Below are 22146 nucleotides of genomic sequence, written 5' to 3' on the forward strand. Positions count from 1 at the left end.
TTTTAATTGTCATCCATTGCATTGCATTTTCTGACTTGATGACATTGAATTTTAAAGGTAAGCCTGTCAGGAGTAATTCATCCTACCACATATCTTAATGAACTTTTCCCCAGACGACATGTTTTACCCAGGCCATGTAGGCTGTAAAGATCAAGCTTAGCTTAGTTCAGTTCGTACCGGTACCCACTTGCTGGTAATGAGCGCTGGGCCTGGGCTCCCCGCGCCTCCGGGCCCGGGGAGGCGGGTAGCGATATATGACGTTACTCTGGCCTGGGATATTCTGTGTCAGTGTGTGTATGATGGGGTGTCCAAACTTCGCGCACTTTTCAAAAATATTCATCAGGCTTAATTTTGTTCACAAATTATTCATAATTTATACAAAACCAATTCAAGAAATAGTTACCACATTGACGCCAAGATCGTAAACTGTAAAATCATGGACGAAAATGTAATTTTAAAGTAGGTCAAGAGGTTTCGCCGGTATCGCGATCTCAAAATTCTATTCCCATCGGCGCGGGCTGTGCTGGAAAACCGTTCAGAAAAAGTGTGACCTAACTTTTTGCACCAAAGCTTTTGACTTTGTGGAGATTTAAACAAAAAGTGAAATATTTATGTCAGATTGATGGCAAAATGCTATGGAATCGGTAAGTACCACATCTAATTCACATTTTTGATGATTTCTGCATGCAAAATGGTGATATCGTGATGCTTGTTGCTTTCTTCAAAACGGGCGCTAACGGTGACAAATTTGCCGATCTTTTGCCAATATTTTGATGAATACTGAACTCATCCTAAAGAAACTATCACCAAAGGTAATTATAGGTCGCTTTTCATGTTGATGATGTCAGATTTTAAGGATTATTGGCTAGTTTTTGAGATAATGACCGTCCGCGAAGTATGGACACGCGCGAAGTTTGGACTCACTGCCATAAATATCGGGAACTGCTTAACTGTTAAACTACAAAAGGACAAGTCAACCCGAACAAAAAGTAGCAGCTCATGAACCTAAGTTGTGACAGACACACTGACTGAGAGTATAGCGAGGAGATCATTTGGGTGTGGACTGGGAACAACCCACCCACAATGAACAACAACAACAAAGTTGATTTGAACTTTGAAGAAAGAGAAAAAATCCAACAACCATTTAACACTGAGAATTTCATCAAAATCGGATGTAAAATGAGTTATGACATTTTAAACTTCTGCTTATTATTAAATTTCACAAAAGGGTTACCGGTATATGGTACGCACATCCTGGTGGTGGATATGTCAAATGAAAAGACTGATGACATCATCCACTCACTATTTCTTATTACAGGGAATATCCTATTTTCTTATTGTCAAGTGAACAACGATGAAAATCCTCCCTGAAAATGTGGAATGAGCATTATTTAACACTATATGATTCAGTCAAGTTGGTCCTTATATTCAAATCTATAAAAAATTGAATGTCGTGTAATTCAAACAATAAAAAAACCCAAAATAGTGTGTGATTAGTGAGTGAGGGACATCATTGACTGTCTCACAACTTTAAAATGTCATAACTTTCTTATTACAGATTTTACATCAGATTTTGATGAAATTTTCAGCATTTTGCTAGTTTGATTTTTCTCTATTTATTCAAATCAACAATTTTGCGGGGTGGACTTGACCTTTAACCGCGTCGCACTTTACAGTCAGTTGTCTTTGCCCTTTGATTGAATAGGCCCTAATCATTTTTAGTTTTGTTTAAGAATTAGGTAAGTGTACAGGGTAGTTGTATAATTAATAGTTTGAACATGTTGAATATTGTATGGTGGTGTGACCTTAATTCACGTGTTACCTAATTTTGCCCATGGCTTAATATCTCTTTATCTCATTAATATCTTGAAAAACTGATATCGCCAACAGAAACAGAGCGACCCAAAATTACCCAGTATGGTAATTTTCTTGAAGTTAAGGTCTCAAATTGTGAAATTATTGGCAAAACATTGGCAAATTTTGTTACCTTTTGCATTAGACCAAAAGCTTCGGTCTCTGTTATGTTGGTTGTTCAGCTGAACTCCGTTGGCTTCTCTCACCAAATACAGAGACCGAAGTTCTAGCGCGATCTGTACAGGGGACTCAATATGTTTATGTACTTAAGATCGGATAAAACGGGGAAGTGAATTTGCGCGACAGCCGAGGTAAGTCACTGTTTTTGTTCCTTTTAACTTGATTTTTCTCAGTTTTTTGGCAATTAATGCCAAGAGGGAATATTAATTTGCATTTTGGTTGTGTTAACTTTCAAAATTTTTATTCATTAAAGACAAAAATTGAAGAGCCCCGACGGGGGATTTTGCATTGCAAGTCCCCTAATGGTGGCTGCACGATAGCGAGCCGTCTGTGTACGAGGAGAAATAAAAAAAATAAAATGTTAAAAAACTCCTCGAAACAGACGGCTGCCAGCTGTCTACTTTTGCATCTGCTCAGAGAAAATCTGATCTTCTCAACAAGCATCAAGAAACAAGCAGAAGTCTCCAAATAAGTAAGTGAAATGTAATATCAACAGAATTTATGGCATTTTAACCTCCATCTGATATAATTATCTTAACTTTGTCTCCTTGATTTCTTTTCTAAAGCTCTGCAAAACGATTGTGCGCAAATTAAGCTCACACTTTTTTATGACACTCATTTCAGCCGAGCTCGCACTTAGTCGATTGCCATGGAATTTTGAGATCGCAATACGAGCGAAACCCTTGACCTTTATAAATCCGTCAAGCAAATTTGACTTTGGGATCTTGCCTTCCGTCTGGTATTTATGATTTTGATTTGTGTGAACTGTGAGAAATTTTTGTTTGAAAATCAAAACTTCATAATAATTTTCAAAATTTGCGCAAATTATGGTTCACCTTATCATAGTTTTGTCTGTCATGTCTGTCAGTCTGTTTAAATTGTTAACATATTGCATTGTCATTGTCATTTACATTGAAAAAACTGATAGATCTAGTGATCATATTCTACTTACCACTTGTTCACTGCTACCATCCTGCCTGTGGAGAATCTACAGGTAGGACTATGGTATGCCAATGCTGTATTGAGCACACACTTTAAAAAATCATTAAATAGCGTTTTTGTGACCAAGATTACATGTACTCATTTCCATACATTTGCAATTTATTTTTCATTAGTAACTTGGGAATGATTTTTGTATTCACTATAGTGCTCAAAAACTTGAATTTTGGGCATATTTTTGTGTATGCCCTCTATTGGTGGAAAGTAATATGGTAAGAAAATTTTCATTTTTCAATCTCTTCTTTTAATTAAGAAAAAATAATTTAAAGGATCAAATTTACTTAATAGTCAAATTATATGATTAAAAGCTGTAATGGAAACTGACAGTGTAAAAAAAAATCAAGCATTTGTCCCAACGAAAAAGAGAAAATAAGCCAAACATTTCCAATCTTATTTTGCCACACATGGGGATGTAACTGAGAACAAGGTTATATCATAACCTTGTTCATTGAATGAGTGCTACTTACTATGGTTGGCCTAGATCTAACGTTAGTGTCAAGTTACAAAAGAATCAAATTATATAATTAATTAAGACCCCTAAATTAAAACAAATGGAGTTTGTATGAATTTAAACTTGATTATGGTGGTGTCACACCTTGGCGTTTTAGATAGCGTATGCCTGACGTATCAAAATTTCTCTAAAACGTCGGCATACGCTGAACTTTGATTTTTTTTTTCAACTCTGGGCGTATACTTGCGTATTCATAACAAGTTGGACGTATACATACCGTATTAGGCCAAGTAAAAAAAGAAAGTAGTTGATCGTCCGGGTTTTTTGAGAGCGGTGATGAGGGAGGTCCTTACTATTTGCTATCTTGCTATTTTTTTTAAAAACAAGGAGGCATTTTCTCGGCCCTTTTTTGACATCAGTGATGAGGGAGGTCCTTACTATTTACTATTTTTTTTGCTATTTTTTATTAAAATCGTTGTCAGGCCATGCCAAGCTCGAAATATGTGATCGATGCATGCTCAATATTAATAATAAATGAGTAGAAATGTATATATATATATATACATATATATATATGCATAATATACAATTGATTGGAAATCGATGGAAAATGTATTATGTGATAAAATTCTATTGATGTATTTATACTGATGTATACCGGTACTGTATTGTAAAACAAAACGTTCATGTCAAGTGAATGATTTAAACATTATTCTTGTAAAGGTAAAATGCATGGGGGTGGGGCCATTTTATTACCATGGAGCCATGTTTAGTTTTCCAGAGCCAATCTCTTTTTTTTAGCTCTGGGCATGGTTTCACATCGCAGTTTTCCAGCTGCTTGTATATTCATTTACATGTTGTTTAGTACTGTTCAATTTTTATTCATTTTTAATTGACATCAAATGTTAAATGATGATTGAGTTAATTGTTAATTGTTCTCATGGGCCTAATGTTTATTATTTTCTTGTTTGTAACTGTAAGTGTTAGATACTAATTTTTACAATTTTCCATCAAATTGAATAGCTCAAGGAAGAATAAAGTTTATCAAATTTGAACAAAATTGGCACTTCTTGGAATCCCATTAATTATTTTAAATCTTCATGAAGAATAACCCACTTGAAATAATTTTCTTAAATATTCGATGCACTGCCTGCTGACGTTAGAAAATTCAATTCATTTCACAAATTCACATCTTGCGCCAGCACAGTCATCATCCCAGCACACAAGTCATGCATATACCCAACAGAGTCACAACAAGCAGTCAATCACCGTAACACACATCGAAGTACAGGTGCTATCACTCACCAAAAACCCCGCCGAAATACAAATTTACGTCATTAAAATTGATTTTTCTGCGCCATATTTCCAAAGTATGCGACGGATTAGTTCAGATTCAGAAAGTGGGGTCCCCGAAAATGCACTAAAAATGAAGAAATCCGTGATCTTCCCCGAGTTTGCAAACTTTATTTTCACGCTAATTCATGATGGTATCTTCAAAATTCCAATAGAAAAACAAATCAGAATTTTTTTCTTTCTTGCAGTTACGGCGATATCGGACTTTGCAATTGTTTTTGAAGTTGCGAGAGAGTTCCCAAAGCACATGAGAGTAAATCGCTCGCCAATTTTGTGATTTTTTTTCGCTATGCAGCAGCCATAAAAAATAGTAAATATCAAGAAAATTGATGCTGCAATGAAAAAGGGAACATCAAAAAAGGAACATCACGATTTTTTTTTTTTTTTTTTTTTTTTTTTTTTTTTTTTTTTTAGCCAATTTTTGAAAATAGTAAATATCAAAAATTTCCATGCGGCGGCCAAAACAGATGCGCGCGAGGACGATCAACTACTTTCTTTTTTTACTTGGCCTTAGTAACTTATATCGAACGCTTCGTTAACTTATTCCAACAAATGCTTAGCGTATTGCTGGCGTACAGAACTTATGCCCTACGATAGCCTAACTTACGCATAGCGTGCGTTAGCGTATAGCTGACGAACACGTGTCGTAGCCTATAAAAAGGCTGCCGCTCGACTATTCATATCATAACCGCACGATACCTCACCTTATCAACACCACCGCCATGCCGAGGAAAACTCCTGTGAACCCCACCTTTATATACCAATTCCTATTAACGTTGTCAATACGCCATTATACGGTAGCTGTAAGTTATAAACACGTTCAGTAACTTTTGTGGTCGTCTGGAGCACGTCTTCATACGTCAATATACGTTGGATTTAAGTTACACATATGTTCAAAGGACATTACTCATAGGTTAGAAGTGAGTTTTAGGGTACGCTGGACATTATCTCAACGTACATCGACTTATGAGTAACTTATGAGTAACGTGTGTCAAAGTGTATCAACGATCGCGTAACTTGCCTACAACTTATGGCCCGCGTATGCGGGATGTATGAGCCATACGCTGGCATACGACGACCTCGCCGTATGACGACGTATACCAGCATGTTTTAGCGTACTCTTAACATATGCAAAACTTACCCGTAATGTATTCAACGTACGCCAGCGTATTCGCCAAATTCCTCATACGTTGAGAATACGCTGTCTAAAACGCCAAGGTGTGACAGCGCCATTATGAGGTTCCTCCCTCAGACATCGCTAATTCTTCAGACATCACTGTTTATATCACCAGGAGCTGGACATAGAGGAACAGAAGATCCTGCATCCAGAACTGGATGTGATACGTTCTAGCCATATCCATTACAATGATGCAACACAAGCAATGCAAGCAGTAGAGGTGCATGTCCAATATCAGAGACCCTCTCCAATATGGGAGATAATCTCCCATATCAGAGACTTGCTTTGCCAAAGAACCAAAGAAACACGACCAACAGTAGCGTAATTTTTCTACCCAAAATTTTGTCTCACTGATACCCCTTTCATAAATCCAATTATGCGGATATTATCCACATAATTTGGTCATGAAATTGGAGCAGGACCAGAGTTATCCGCATTATGTCGATGCTGCAATTATCCGCATGATAGTGCACATCTGGACCAGATATTGACTTTATGAATGCATTTCCAAAGTAATGCGGATAATTGCCAAGGTGCGGTCACAAGGCCACCCTTTTCCATTGCAACCCCATCGGAGGATTAGAAGCCGGCGGGTTTAGCATTTGTAGGGGAGAGAAATTTGTGGGCCTTCTCGGAGAGAAGCTTGTGCTCTTTCATGTCATTCAGTGTAGATTGGATCTGTAGGGAGAAATTACAAGTGGGTCAGAATCGAGGAGTGCATAGTGAGATCGATTATTGAGATGTTTCATGGCTTCATCGATGTACTGCTGGCGGTCCATGACGACGACGGCTGATCCTTTGTCTGCAGGCTTGATGATGATGTCGGACCTGTTTTTGAGTGATGAGAGAGCCTGTGGAGCAAACTTGGGATGAGACAGCTTGAATGTAAGTTTCAAGGGAAGGAACTCTATTCTTGGGCTGAGTCCATATGCTTTTCCGGTAGAAGGGCTCGGGATCAGAAGGGGATTCATCTAAAAACTCTTTGAGATGTATCCTGCAATAGAGTGATGTTGCCTGCCTCATATCTTGATTCCTCTTGGCTTGAGGTCGTTCATTGGCCTTACACTAACTTCCCTTTGTGTCTGCCTACATGTACTCCCTTTCTTTCATCCCCTTCACTCCTTGTTTCTAGTGTTGCTGTTGAATGTCTGTGGTCTATAATATGGTTGTTCTTTGAAGTTATTGAATGTAAGGCCAACATGATTACTCTCAAGGACACCTTTCTTAGCCACTTGTCAAAAAGTGTGTATATTCACACTTCTGTCAGTCCTGTGAGTGCATGCTCTTTCTTCCAGTTCCAAAACGTGATGGTTTAGCCATGCTTTCAAGAAAAATAGAATATAACTACATGTCAGTAAAGATAGCACTTTTCATTTCTTTAATTCTCCAGCTCAGCCAGCCAACCAGTGAAACATGAATTTGTCAGCCAATGTAACTAGAATCTTATCCCGTGCAAGGAGAAACCTCCTGTCATTAGATCCAGAAGGACGATTAGCCCATTATTGCACCAGGAATAGAACCTTGAGACTGAGAGTACATCATGGTACCACGTCACATCAAGATATCAATGTCAACAGATCATCTAGGTAAGTAAAGGTATTTCCAACATTATCTATATTCATTTAAATCGTATCCAGCCCATTTCTTGACTCTGTGCTCATTCTGAACACAGAAGAGGGGCCCGTTGCAGAAAGAGTTGCAATCAAATCAATAACGTGCATTTGGGACTTACGATTGATTTTTTGGCCTGCGTTTTAAACGCAACTCTTTCTGCAATGGGCTCCAGGGTGCCGTGTGATAAAGCTGTTCATAAGTTAAGAGTGACTTCATGAACGACTTGTGATCCTTTCTTATGTGCAAAATCATCGCCAATTCAATATACCATTTACCACAAGAAAGGATCACCAGTCGTTCTTAAAGTCGCACTTAACTTACAAACGGCTTTATGAAACACCCGGCAAGAGCCCATAACACAGAGCTTAGCAATGATTGTAGAACAGTTTCCTATGATTGATTGCATTGGCTACAGTGTACATGTACAATCAATCATGAAAGCGCAGGTATACGATTAATCGCTAACTTTTGTGATACAGGACCCTGATAGGGTATCATAAAGCTGTTTGTTAAGTTATGAGAGTTACCGCACGACTGGTGACCCTTTCTTTTGCCACACAATATATCCCGAGATGTAACTGACTTTGCTCTTAAGAACATGTTCCAGTCGTACTTAAAGTTGTGTGTAATTGTACAAACAGCTTTATGAAACACCCATCATGTTCAGGATACTGGAGACACAATTGTGATCTGAAGAAGCATAAGGTACCTTGTCCAGAGTCAAAGCATCGTCTTTCTTGGAGGAATCATTCAAGAGGCTTTTCATTACAAGTCATCACAGTCATCGTAGATAAAAGAATGGGGAATGCAAAAAAGCCACCATGAAAAGAAGCATTGTGACTTTAAAGAAGGATTTCTCCTGACTAGACGTGGCTTGGTCTTTTTCGGAAGTACCTTTATTGGTGCTTGGTTTGCAAGGTTAACTGAAATATATATCATGTTGATTCTTTTTGCATAGGCCTATATTTTAGGGGAAAAAATGAAAGCATGCACTACATTGATAGGTCAGTAATCCAAAACTTCCATAATTTCCCGAAACACCACTGGATTTTGAAAGATATTTTGTAAAAGCTACAGAAACATGTTAAGTTTTGAATTCCTCTTTCTTTCTTTCTTTCATTCTTTCTTCCTTCCTTCCTTCCTTCATTCCTTTCTTTCTTTCTTTCAGATCATCATATCATCAGGTTAGGAGACACATCTCTTCATCCATCCATTTACATGGTGCATCGTCAGATGTACCTCTGACAAGAGACAGGTTTCCTGATCTAGCCAGGGGCAGGTTCTCTCAGCTAACTGACGCTGATGTAGCCTACTTTGACAATCTTCTCGAGGGTAGAATTATCACCGATCAGGACGAGCTGGAAGGAGCTAATACAGACTGGCTTAGGATATGTAAAGGTGAAGACAAGACTGTAGAGTATTCCAACAAGCAGACATGTTGGAGGACAAACAATAAAAAACCTGTGCATCAAACCGTGATAAATTCATTTCATGGTGTATTGCACAGGTTTCTCATTGTCGTGTCTTTCGACATCTGAAACTACATGTACTGTGAGTCTCATTAGGAGAGCATCAAATGTGTTTTTAAAATGAAGCATAAGCCCCCAACAGTGGCGTACCTAGGATTTTCCACGGGGGGGGGGGCAAAACCATGGGCCCCAAAATTTGACAAGCAAAAGGATTTCGTACCAGAAAAAAAAGGTCTTCAAGCTCGTCAGGGGGGGCAAAAAAATCTCAAGCTAATCAGGGGGGCAGGGATACGTCCTTTGCATGGGTTGTGGCGTAGGTACGCTAGTGGCCCCCAAAGCAAGCGTAATGCAAGAAAGTTGAGGTTGAACTAATCAACATAGGACTGTCATAACCTAGAGGAGAGCTTTTTCCTTTTGACCTATAGTGCTAATCAAATTCAGTAAGCAAATTAAAGTATTCCCTGGTATGGTTGTTTGCTGTATAGCTGTATACTTTGATCAGCCAAAATTATTTGTCATTATATGGTTTTTATATGCATGCTATAAAATTATTTTAATGTTATTTGCCAAGCACTGATATCCCTGTTGCCTAACAAGACAAGCGTTTGGATGACTGTAGTCAGAGAACTGTATGTTTAATGGCGTTAAATCTGTGTAGGTATTGTATTTTGAATTTTTTCATGAGCTTCTGGTTTAAAGTACAAATTTCATGGTTCATTTGTCCCTGATATTGACATGTACACTGATGGAGCATCAGTCTAAATTATGTTGCCATTTCATTCCCTTGATTTTGAGACAATGCTTGAGGTGCTTTGGCCAAGTGGTCTCGAATGCCAAGCACATTTTACAAGGGTCGTGTGGTCCAGTGGTTAGAGCATTGGACTCATGATCGCAAGGTTGTGAGTTCGAATCCCCACTCTGCCATTGTCTCCACCTTGATAAAAAGGCTCGAGAGTAGTATCTGTCATCTATAAGGTCAGCCACTGTGACTGATAAACCTAGACTTAAAATGTTTCCTAGGTAATTGGTCATATACACCAGCTTGGCGTTTACCAGCAAAACGCTGTCCTGCCGAGTTCCAACGGGAGTTTATTAATCCGTAAACATAAACATGAAACAAATCTTGGGTTCTATTCCTAGCAGTGCACCTCTTAACTTTGACTATGAGCATAGAATTTTATATACATTGCTCTCAAAGATTTAAGGCACTTTTAATATGACTGTGTGACACCAGGAAAGAAATACTTCTTATTTTTTATGGGTTAGTTTTTGTTTTCACATTGGTGCTGTCATGTATTTTCCTACTCTGTTGTATGCATTGCTGAACTGGTAACCAATATAGAGAGTTCATGATTGGAGTGATCTTTTAGTCTGGGTAACCGATCTGGCTGCTGTATTCTGGATCCATTGGAGGGGAGCAATGTAGGATTGTGGAAGATCGGCTAGGAGGCTATTACAGTAAGCCAGATGGGAAGAAACAAATGCATAGATGAGCTTTTAGTAGATGTAAAGTTGAGGTACTTGTGGATTCGGAAAATCCTAGCTATACCCCAAGACGCAGTCCTGCACTTGTTGCGGATGTGTTGTGCAAGAGAAATGTGATTGTCTAAAGGCCTGGTCACACCGCCCGAGCGTTGTTGGAGCGGTTGTGGAGCGGAGAGAAAAAATCATCACCGCTCGCTACCGTTCACCATTTTCGATTTTGATTGTTTGTATTTTGTTTTCGATTTTTTTCCCCCAATTTTGTGAGCGAAATTCGACCCTCTCTCCCTACCGCTCCAACAACGATCGGGCGGTGTAACCAGGCCTTAAGATCAAACCGAGATCACAGACAAAATCAGAATTCTGAATGCACGTTCCAGACAGATCTAGGGGAGGGAGATCATCACGCTGCTGCCTGAACTGGGATGATATATGCAGCATTTCAGTCTTTGCTTTGTTGAGCTTCAAGTTGTTGATTACGGACCAAGACTTGATATCACCTACATGTAAACACTCAGTGAGTCTAATGCCACCATTTCTGTTGTTGCCATCTGCTCTCATAAGATACAGCTCGGTATCATCAGCATACATAACGTGATGTATGCCATGATGGGAAGCAATCACATCGCAAGAGGTCCAGTGTAGAGGGTGAAAAGCAAAGGACCCACAACTGACCCTTGTGGGACACCCTATCGGAGAGGGAATGTCTGCGATAGAGAACCCCTTACTGTTACTTTCTGGAGACGATCACACTGATATGACTTATCCACTCAAGCGCAGATCCATTTATGCTGTAAGTGGTTTGAAGTCGCTTGAAGAGTATTTTGTGATCCAGGCAGTCGATTGCATATGAGAAGTCTAGTAGTACCAGACATGCTTCAAGTCTACTCTCAGGTGCTAACAAAAGGTTGTTTGCAACATTCAACAAGGCTGTTTTAGTCGAATGATGGTGCCGGTAGGCCAACTGGTTTCCTGGAAACAGTCATTGGACTGCAGGTGAGACCTAAGCTGCATAGACACAATCCTCTGTTGAACCTTGCCAAGGAATGGGAGGTTGGCAATTGGTATGTAATTCTTGAAGTCTCTTCTGTCGTGTGATGACTTCTTCAGGAGAGGTTTTATGATAGAAGTCTTTAGTGCTTCAGGGACTTTGCCAGACATGAGGGAGAAATTAATTGTTGATGTAATGATAGGCAGAAGGTCATTTGACAGATTTTTACAAGCCACATTGGCAATGGATCCAGGCTGCATGACTTAGGCTTGAGTGACTTAACACGTTTCTTCATTTGATTGAAGGAAACTGGTTTAAATGCTGAGAAACATTTACCTGGCTCCAGGTTAGGAGCTCGACTGGCAGCTGGCGGAAACCGAGAGCATGCTGCAGAAGACTGAACTCCAGACACAATGCTAGCATTTTTCCATTGAAGTAGTTGCCAAATTCATTGGCCGGTGCCACATCATTTCGATGTTCAGGTAAGAATGTATCCTGGCTAGAAGGAGATGTAAGTCTTTTAACAATACAGAAGAGCCCTTTGGTGTCTGCCTCTGTAATCTCAGCATTGAAGTACTTAGATTTGGCTTCCTGAAATGCCGTGTTATAAGCCAAACGACTTTGCTGATACAGCTGTATGTCGATGGAAAGACCATAACTCTTCATCCGCCATTCTGCCTGGCATCATATTCTCTTAATAGCCTCTCTCAACTCCTCTGTGTACCATGGAGCAGAAGGTGTAATTGTGATAGTCTTGCTCTTCATCGGCGCATGTTTGTCGATGAGTTGGCTCAGGGTTTCTTTGAAGATACCAACCGCTTCAGAAGAGTGTCCCGGTGTAGACGGTGCTACAGAAGAATTATGAGTATCTTCTGTAAATGCAGCAATATCAATGTTCCGAAGTTGTCTATACTGCACAAGTTTCTTTTGATTCTTGGGGGCTACAAGATTCACGTCAGTAATGGTAACGATAACAGCCCTAGTACTAAGACCTGAAACTACTGAAGAGGTACCTGCATCCCAGGTTCATTCCCGTTGTCACTCAAGAAACCTTTTCATATCACTAATAAAGATTATTTTGTTCTTTCATGTAGATAAGTCATCTTTTACTGAGACCCAAGAAAACAAAAAAAAGGTGCATACATGTATGTCTATGTTTCTTTCCATTTGTGACACAATAAACATTCTCAATTCTGTATCAATTAATATTTGGTCTTCTGTGCAGGTTCAAGTCGTCTTTTACTGAGGCCCAAGACGACTGATGAGGTATCCCAGATTCTTTCCTACTGTCATTCAAGAAACCTAGCAGTCGTACCACAGAGTGGCAACACCGGTCTCGTTGGGGGGAGCATTCCTTTGTTTGACGAGATCATCATATCTACGACTCTCATGAACCAAATCATCAATATTGATGACACCTCAGGTAAGAAGATCTAACTTACATACTATATTTCCTCTTTTCTTTTGGACAAGGCAGGGTAAGTTGTGACAGTTTTTGCTTTTTGCATGTTAGAATTGATATGATTAATAATCTTGTCGAAATAAGTACCTTGCTTTGAAATTTCATTCTTCTGAAATATTTTCCATCTATATATAACTTTCTACCCCAACACTGAAAGTCATTGTGACCTTTGAAAAAACCGATGTCAAATGGCTCAACTTGCCCCATATATGGGGTAAGTTTGAGCCACCTTCTGGGGTAAGTTGAGCCACAAAAACTATGTACAAAATGTATGGGGGGAGAACCAGCATGTCAATGTTTTGTTTAAAGTCTTTTCACTTGCTAATTCTCTATTTAAATACTAACATCTGTAAAAGGAAAAGAGCAGTCATGTTAATTTGCTCCTTTCAGCCTGTATTTCAATCGATTTTTATGGTTTGTTTGTTTTTTTAAGATACATTACCATAGGAATTTCCATGGCTCAACTTGCCCCATGCTGTTTGGCTCAACTTACCCCAGTCCGAACTTAGTGCGATAATTTTGTATCCACACATTTATTATGCATCCATCATATAAAAGACTATGACAAGAATGAAGATCCATACCTGGACTAATAGTCGATTTGACATTTTCCAAACCTAGAAATGTTCTTTCCGATGAAGTTTTTTTCTTGATTCGTGTTCCTATGGGGTCCTAGAACAAATTCAGCTTGGTTGCCAAAAGTTGCCGTTTGGGCAATTTTGCTAATTTGCATAAATCCAAAATGGCCGCCAGATGCCATCTTGAAAACCTAACTTTTGAACCCCTGTCCACAAAATGATGGGTAATGACTCGTTTTAGGGGTTTAGAGATGTGTAGAACCGATTTCTGTAATCATTTTTGCAATATAAGGTCATCTTCAGGTCAAATCCAAGATGGCCGCCAAATGCCATCTTGAAAAATTGACTTTTGTTCCCCTTGCCCCAAAATGACGAGTAATACCTCTATTTAGGGGTTTTGGGGTGTGTAGAATCCATTTCTGCTTTCTATTTTGCAATATAATGTCATCTTCAGGTCAAATCCAAGATGGCCGCCATCTTGAAATATCAATTGTTGAACCCTTTGCCCCAAAATCATGAATAATAACTCTATTCATGAGTCATTCGGCATGTTGATTCAATTCATGCAGTTATTTTGCACAAAGGATACTTTTCAGATCAAATCCAAGATGGCCGCCGACCGCCATCTTGAAAAATTACTGTCCGAGGCTTATACGTGTTAGAACTAATGTAAAGGGATTTCAGTAAGAATGCTGAATCTTTTATCAATTCTCAAGTTCAAGGTCAAGGTGAAGTTACATCATAGATGTCAGATTTCAACATTTATTGCTCAACTTAGAATGAATCCTCTTTAGGTTTGGGCTATGATCCATTTCGAGAGTATTTTTATTTTTTTAAGGTCCATCCATACCTTTGTACTGAAGAGGCTTTTAGGGTCTTATTTGAATTTGAAAGTGTTTTATCAATATTTTTTCTAAATCAATGTGTCCAATGACTGGTAGGCATCAGTTCGCCTCAAAAGACGATGGCGTAGTGCTAGACCTTACATTTTCGAGAGTGACTACAGAGCTCCACTCTAGAGCGGCAGTCTCTAGAGCAAATTTTTACAGATGAAGGAGGATGGCGCTGAGACACGTTTATATAGAGATGCTAGCCTTCCTACTAGGCCTTTGGTCTGCCAATTTAGCATTCCGATTATTTTCTGATCTTGTCTTGACCCCTGTACTTAGTAGCTCTCCATGTGTTAGTGTCTATGCCGGCAAGTTTTATGTCACGTTTGCAGGGGTCTTTATAACGGAGGTGTGATCTACCGATGGGGTGAGACCAATCACACAGCTCACCTTACCTTGGCGAATCCAAGAAGGGATTCGCCAACGTTTCATGCGGCAAACATGCCCCAACCACCTGAGGTGCCTTTGGCTAAGGAGCGAGAATAAGCTTTTCAGCAGGTACGCTGAAGGGCCTCTGTATCTTTCACTTTGTCCTGCCATTTAACGTGCATGATACGTCCGAGGCAGCTGACATGGAAGGTGTTTAGCCACTTTTCTTGGTCGGCGTACGTTTTCCAGGACTTACTTCCGTGCAGGAGCTTGGCCATGACTGTGACAGATTTTACAATCCTGATGCTTATATGCTGGTCCTGTCAAAGTGGGCAAGAGACATATAGTCGGTCCAAAGTAGGTGAGGAGTCCACAACAACCAGACAAGTGTGTGCTGTTGATATACACATCTGGAGGACAGTCGGTGTCTTGAGTCTATCAGGATTTCTGACTGTCTCAAAGGCTGATGGATGATCCAAACCCCTTACATGCACAGGACAGGCAGCTGTTATGTATATTCCTCTTGGGAGGCAGGGGCGACATCGTTTCCGTAAAACATTTCACAAATGAGAACAATTCTGACCGTGGAACAGTCTTGGGGGAGCCTATCTTCTGCAGGAGGCTAAAGAATGCACTCCTGCTGACCAAGTCAATGGCTCTTGTCAGGAGGAAAAGTCCAATAATAATTATAAAGGAAGTTAATAAATAATTTTTTTGAAAAAAAATTAAGGAGAAATCACTTTTCAATTCAAATAATACTTTAAAGTCATTTCACTGGAAAAGTATGGTTGCACAGAAATTAAAAAGGATCAAAACTCCCGAAATCATAGCCCAAACCTTGAATGGTTTCATTCTAAAGTAAGCGGTTGATGACGAAATCTATCAACCATCTGACCATCTTAGACATGACCTGACCTCGAACTAAAAATGGAGTGATTAAAAGAAATGAATCATCTCACTGAAATCCCCTTACATGAGCTCCAATACATAACAACCTTATTAGGGAGAGCACTTCTTCAAGGTTCAATAGTCTCGGAAGTAGTTTTTTTCTTCTTAATATGGCGTTTAGTTGTCATGTTGGATTATTTTGACCTGGAGATGATCCTATATTGCAAAATTATTAACAGAAATGGAATCAACATACCAAATAACTCACGAAAAGAGGGATTATTCATGATTCTGGGACAAAAACTTGAGAATTAATAAAAGAAATGAGTATTCTTACTGATATCCCTTTACATTAGTTCTAACACGTATAAGCCTCGGAAAGTAATTTTTCAAGATGGCGGTTGGCGGCCATCTTGGATTTGATCTGAAGATTATCCATTATGCAAAATTACAGCATGAATTGAATCAACATACCAAATGACTTACGAATAGAGTTATTATTCATGATTATGGGGCAAAGGGTTCAAAAGTTGATATTTCAAGATGGCGTCATATGGCGGCCATCTTGGATTTGACCTGAAGATAACATTAAATCGCAAAAAAGAAAGCAGAAAGAGATTCTGCACACCCCAAAACCCCTAAACAGAGGTATTACTCGTCATTCTGGGGCAAGGGGATCAAAAGTCAATTTTTCAAGATGGCATCTAGCGGCCATCTTGGATTTGACCTGAAGATGACCTTATATTGCAAAAAATGATTACAGAAATCGGTTCTACACATCTCTAAACCCCTAAAACGAGTTATTACTCATCATTTTGTGGACAGGGGTTCAAAAGTTAGGTTTTCAAGATGTCATGTGGCGGCCATTTTGGATTTATGCAAATTAGCAAAATTGCCCAAACGGCAACTTTTGGCAACCAAGCTGAATTTGTTCTAGGACCCCATAGGAACACGAATCAGGAAAAAAACTTCATCGGAAAGAACATTTCTAGGTTGGTGTATTGAGCCTATGAGACTGTCAAATCGACTATAATAATGTTGTTATCATGTCTTTATTATATTTAAAGATGTGTGTGTTTATAAAGCACTTATCTATTTCACACTCTTTTTTACTTTTTTGGCTGAAATTCACGTTTTTCCCTCTAAAAAACTACTTTTTGTTTCAAAGTTGGAAACAATGTGGTGGGGTTAGGGGTTATGCTATGGGTCATCAATACATGACACCACCACATTGTCTGACTCATTCATTATTGGCCTGGGGCTGGTGGCTCAACTTGCCCCTATGCTCAACTTACCCCGCCTTCCCCTATTTCCTCTTTTCTTTTTTTTAATTTGTGATTTAAAGACTTACTCAGTTTCCTTTTCTGCAACCAGCCAATTTGTAAATTTGTTTACGCCTAATTTCTATCCAGTCCTATACATGAAGCAGCAACAGAAAATTGTAGCAAGGCTGCTGCTAGCTATTCTTGATGTCGATTTTTGCTTTTTTTGGGGGGGGGGTGGTCAAACTATTCTTCATGCACAATATCTGACCCTGTCAACGCTTTGTTTAGCCAGAATGTTCTGGGGCGGCTGTGACTTAGTCCATTGACTCTTTTACCATTGGTTTAATGCTTGTGCCCATGTTTATCTTCACCTGATCTGACAGGTGTTTTGGTAGCTCAGGCTGGGTGCGTCCTGGAGAAGCTAGATGAAGCTGTCAGCGAGAAAGGCCTAGTCATGCCCCTGGACCTGGGTGCCAAGGGCAGCTGCTGTATTGGCGGCAATGTTTCAACCAACGCTGGAGGGCTGCGCTTGTTAAGATACGGATCTCTGCATGGTACAGTCTTGGGTATTGAAGCAGTAAGTATTATTATGAAAGCATGATGGGGATAAGGATCAAATAGAGAATAGCTTAGCTATGCACCTAGACCTATGTAGGTTCCAGGGTAACTGCTGTGCTAGTGGTAATGTATTAAGCAATTCTGAAGGGCTTCGCTTGTTAAGATATGGATCTCTGTATTTCCTTAGTCTTGGGTATCGAAGCAGTAAATATTATAGAAATAAAAAAAGCATAAAAGGGTTGAGGATCATGGCAATAGTGATGACAGCGACGATAGTCATATTGATGAAGAAATAATGATGATTATAGTTATGCTAATGTTGGTGGAGACAGAAAGGAAATCCTTTTTTTTTTACCACTGCCACATGTCATGGGTTTTTTGGTCAGAGGTTGCCCCCCCCCTCTCCCGCATTTCTGGGATCGTATTATCATGAATGTAAGAACACCTTGAGAACCTTGTTTCACCCATCACAAACTACCACTACATGTAGGTGTACATCCACTTTGTCTCCGTTTCATTTGGTCTCATCCCATATAGTTCAATCATAGTCTGTCTTCAACCAGTTCATCTACAAATCACTGGGACTAACTTGCCATTTATCCAAGGATAGGCTATACACATTTCATCTCACATCCCCTTGGTCTAATACAATAATCCGCTTACGCTTTTACATCGGAACGAGGTGTCTAAGCGCTTTACAGATATACTATTAACTCGGTCACCGGATTCAATCAGTCATTTCCGCACACAATGTGTGCACATCCTCCACTCCATGTTGAGTAAAAGAAATTTCATTGGACATTGTGCAAAATGACATGTAGAAAAAGTAGAATTTCGACCACTGGTGCACAAGACCAAAATGAAATTTAGACAGAGTGATTGTTTGACCGAATATTACTTAGACCAAATAGAATAGAAGACTAAATGAGTTTGGCCGTGACGGTGTAGAAATTGTTTGCATATCATGCACCATTCATGGAGCTGTGCAAGTGTCTTAGTTTTGACGCACTGTAATAACCTCTTTATGCACAGGCTTACTACAATGATGTGCCTTTAGAATTTCTTTTCTCATCGCATCAATTATTTTCCAATCCCATGATGCATCTCCAGGTGCTTGCAGACGGTAGGATCGTGGACTGCTTGACGTCACTAAGTAAAGACAATACAGGCTATGATCTGAAGCAGTTGTTCATTGGCTCTGAGGGAACGTTGGGGGTTGTGACTGGTGTGGCTATCAAATGCCCTCAGAGACCTAAAGCAGTCAACTTAGCTTTTCTAGGTGAGTTAAAATGGTGTAATCATATTCTGGTAATAATAGAGATCAGGGGCCTATATATGCCAGGCCAGATTTTTTTTTTTTTTTTTTTGGGGGGGGGCTGTCCTGTGGCTTTGGATCGAATCACTTCCCTACCCCCCCCCCCCCTTTGAGTCTTTAGATGACAGTTTTAGTCCGTGTGATTGTGTGGAAATCAGCACTTATTTCTTGACTTAGTTATAGAATTTGAATTTGGATTTATCCAAAAATAATTTCATGTTATTGATAAAGTATGTGGGGGGGCCGGGGTGGCTTGACCTTGGATAAATGAATAATTCCTCACAATACATTTTTCAAAGCCTGATATATTTGTATGAAGTCAAACAAAGTAGATTATGTGCAGTAATGAGACAATATACACTACATACTGCCCTCTATGTTGAATTTCTCTAAAAGTCATATAAAAGACATTTAGACCAACTCAATGTTGAGGGTTTCTTAGAGAAACTGACCATAGGTAGACGTTTGCTAGGTATATAGGGTAAATTCTCTCATTACTGCACATAATCCACTTTGTGTGATATAATAAAGAACTCAAGGCCATCTTTATTATCAATCAAGAGTGTTTCGCAGACAGAAATTGATAGTGAGACAGTCCTGTGGTAAGATTTATTATGATTTTCACTCAGAGATTACATTTGGGTGAGTGTGTGTTTGTTTACCTAAGGATTACAATCCCTGCTATGGATTGCTGATATCAAGATGGGGGAGGGGTTGGTAAGAATGGTTAGGAAGTCAAAATTAGGATGATATAGTTTAAACGAGAATTTTCCTAATACGTTTTACAGGTCAAATGTCCAGTGATTGGAACCAGTCATCCATATAAGTAGTAAACACAGGAGCAGTCATAGTACATTAGTGAATCTACATGTACATGTAGTCTCACTACGTCAGACTGCATTGTGCACTATGCAAAACTGGAAGGTCTGTGCCCCGCAGACTAGTTTTCACCTGAAGGTTGAGAGAAGGAATAACGATATAGCAATGGCAGTATAAATGGATGTTCAATTGCAAATTAAAAAGCTAAGAAAGTGTTGTGATGGTGCCCAAAGAAACGGTCTGAGTGGTTGGGATACTTGTACTGTAATGCTGCCATTATTAGCTTTCTTAAAAAAAAAAAACACTGACATTTATTTTTGAGGTACACTGAATTCACAATCATTATTGGCTCTTACATGTGTAAGCTATTATAAGTGCTTGTAAAGGTAAAAGAAATACAAGGAGAAAATCTATCTTATCAGAAAGAATAAGATGAGAGGGTTACTCTAATACTTATTTTATCAAAATCGGTTATAGAATAAGCTAGTTATGTAAGATTGAAAACTCTTGTTGTACTTTCTATGGATATCCTCAAAATGGCAATCATGCTTCAAAATGGCTGATTTTGTGGACAACTCTCCATTTTTTTTTGTACACAAATTTTCAGATTTCCCTCATTATCTTTCAAGTTGCATCTTGCCTCCTTCTGAGCACAACCTTTGTCATGGGAAAATATAATTCACACCACATATGTCAAGGTCAGTGGGAGATAATGTTAAATATGTAAAATAAGGGGGAATTTTTGTACAAAACAAATGGAGAGTTAGTAAATAAAGAGGCCTTAATAGGAGGTAATAATAATTTGTGAACAAATTTTCCGCATTACTCCTATGTGTTTAAGATCGCATGCACCTTCAACACTCCCTGGGGAGTATTTCAACAAGAGTTCCAAGACTCAATTGCTAGGCATATTAGGCTTTCGCATCCTATCGTGAACCCATTTAACACCTGGGTGGAGAGTGGCAAATTGTGGATTAACGCCTTGCCAAAGGATGCTAGGCCATGATGGGATTCGAACACACGACCCTCTGATTACAAGGCAAGAATCAGAACTTGTTTTAAATATTTCTAAATTTATTTTTCAATTAGGTGTGACAGATTTTGAAAATGTAAAGAGGACTTTCAAGGAGAGTAAGAAGAATTTGAGTGAAATCTTATCGGCTTGTGAGATCATGGATCATGCGTCAATGCAGGTAAACAAAAACACTCACTCTAAAGATGAATTCATTTGCACCATTGTGGGTTACTGCCCTCTGTTGGGCAGAGTTACTTATGTGTTCAGCCCTTTTGGCCGGCTGCTCTGCGAGAGGTAACAATGGTATTAAAATTGTGTCAAAAGATCCAAAGATGATCGTGATTATGTCCAATCATTTTATGGTGTGGTGGCAGCAGTGGGATGACCCAGTCATTGATGATGGCATTTGCAGTTTCTCCCAGTCAATCAGTCTGTTATAACTTAGTCATGATGCATGTAGCAGGCGCGGATCCAGGAGGGGGCCAAGCCGGCCCCGGCCCCCCTATTTTTTGACAACCTGCAGCAAAAAGTGTACTCTTTACCTTGATAGAAACTACGAAAAACAGAAAGAAAAGTAAGAAAGAGGTATTTTACCCATTATATGTAATTTACAGCCTCGTAACGACCGACCCGACCCCGAAAGGATACCAAAAAAAGGTGATGGGAAGAATTGGAAAATAGACTTTATATAAAAATTTTCGCTCACCCTCGCATTACCTGTGTAATGAATCCCATTCAAGAGGGTTAAATGACACTAATATATAACCAATATATGTACAATATATCCAGTTCTGATATAAATTTGTACACAATTTTTTAGCTCGCACATCAAGCTTTCATTATTTTGTTTGATTTACACAAATTGTTAATGTGTATCAAAATGTTCAGCTCGCGCTGCACGCTCGCATTGTTTGATTTGTGAGAAACCTATGCTCTTTGGAAATTCTTACCAAAATTTGTCAAAATGCGCCTTTATCATGTCAGTATATAAAAATGAAGCTCATACTTCGCGCTCGCATTTAATTGTTTGAGACACACGGCTTGTTTATTTAAATAACAACGCGCTTAGACTGTTCATTTTTTTTCAGGTCGGAATATCAGAAATTTTGAATTCGCGCTTCGCACTCTCATTATTTAATTGGTGATACTTGTATCCTCTTCATGAATCACTAAGAACAGTCCTAATTGAGTCACTTTTCACGTTACTATATGATAAAATTTTGGCTCGCGCTTCGTGCTCGCATTGTTTAGTCGGATACTTATCTTTGTTCATGATTATAAAAACTGCTCTGAATCTTCAGTTCTAAGGACATAAAATATCAAAGATTTTTAGCTCGCGCTTCGCGCTCGCATTATATATTAAGACCACATGAGATAAATTATATTGTTGATAGCAATAAAAACTAATACTTAAAAC

The 22146-nt window shown here is 39.1% G+C and overlaps 1 protein-coding gene across 1 annotated transcript in view; it reads left to right on the forward strand.

Moving 5' to 3' along the window:
- The window catches only part of LOC121427435 (D-2-hydroxyglutarate dehydrogenase, mitochondrial-like), a 26756-nt gene continuing 4610 nt past the window's right edge, over positions 1 to 22146 (forward strand). The window contains exons 1-7 of the mRNA XM_041623826.1: positions 1 to 57; positions 7405 to 7600; positions 8797 to 9026; positions 12796 to 12993; positions 17406 to 17599; positions 18691 to 18859; positions 20804 to 20907. Of these exons, the coding sequence (XP_041479760.1) occupies positions 7428 to 7600; positions 8797 to 9026; positions 12796 to 12993; positions 17406 to 17599; positions 18691 to 18859; positions 20804 to 20907 (1068 nt within the window). The 5' untranslated portion in view covers positions 1 to 57; positions 7405 to 7427. The remainder of the gene's footprint in view (positions 58 to 7404; positions 7601 to 8796; positions 9027 to 12795; positions 12994 to 17405; positions 17600 to 18690; positions 18860 to 20803; positions 20908 to 22146) is intronic.

Source organism: Lytechinus variegatus, chromosome 14 (genome assembly GCF_018143015.1).
Source record: "Lytechinus variegatus isolate NC3 chromosome 14, Lvar_3.0, whole genome shotgun sequence".
Classification (NCBI taxonomy): Eukaryota; Metazoa; Echinodermata; class Echinoidea; order Temnopleuroida; family Toxopneustidae; genus Lytechinus; species Lytechinus variegatus.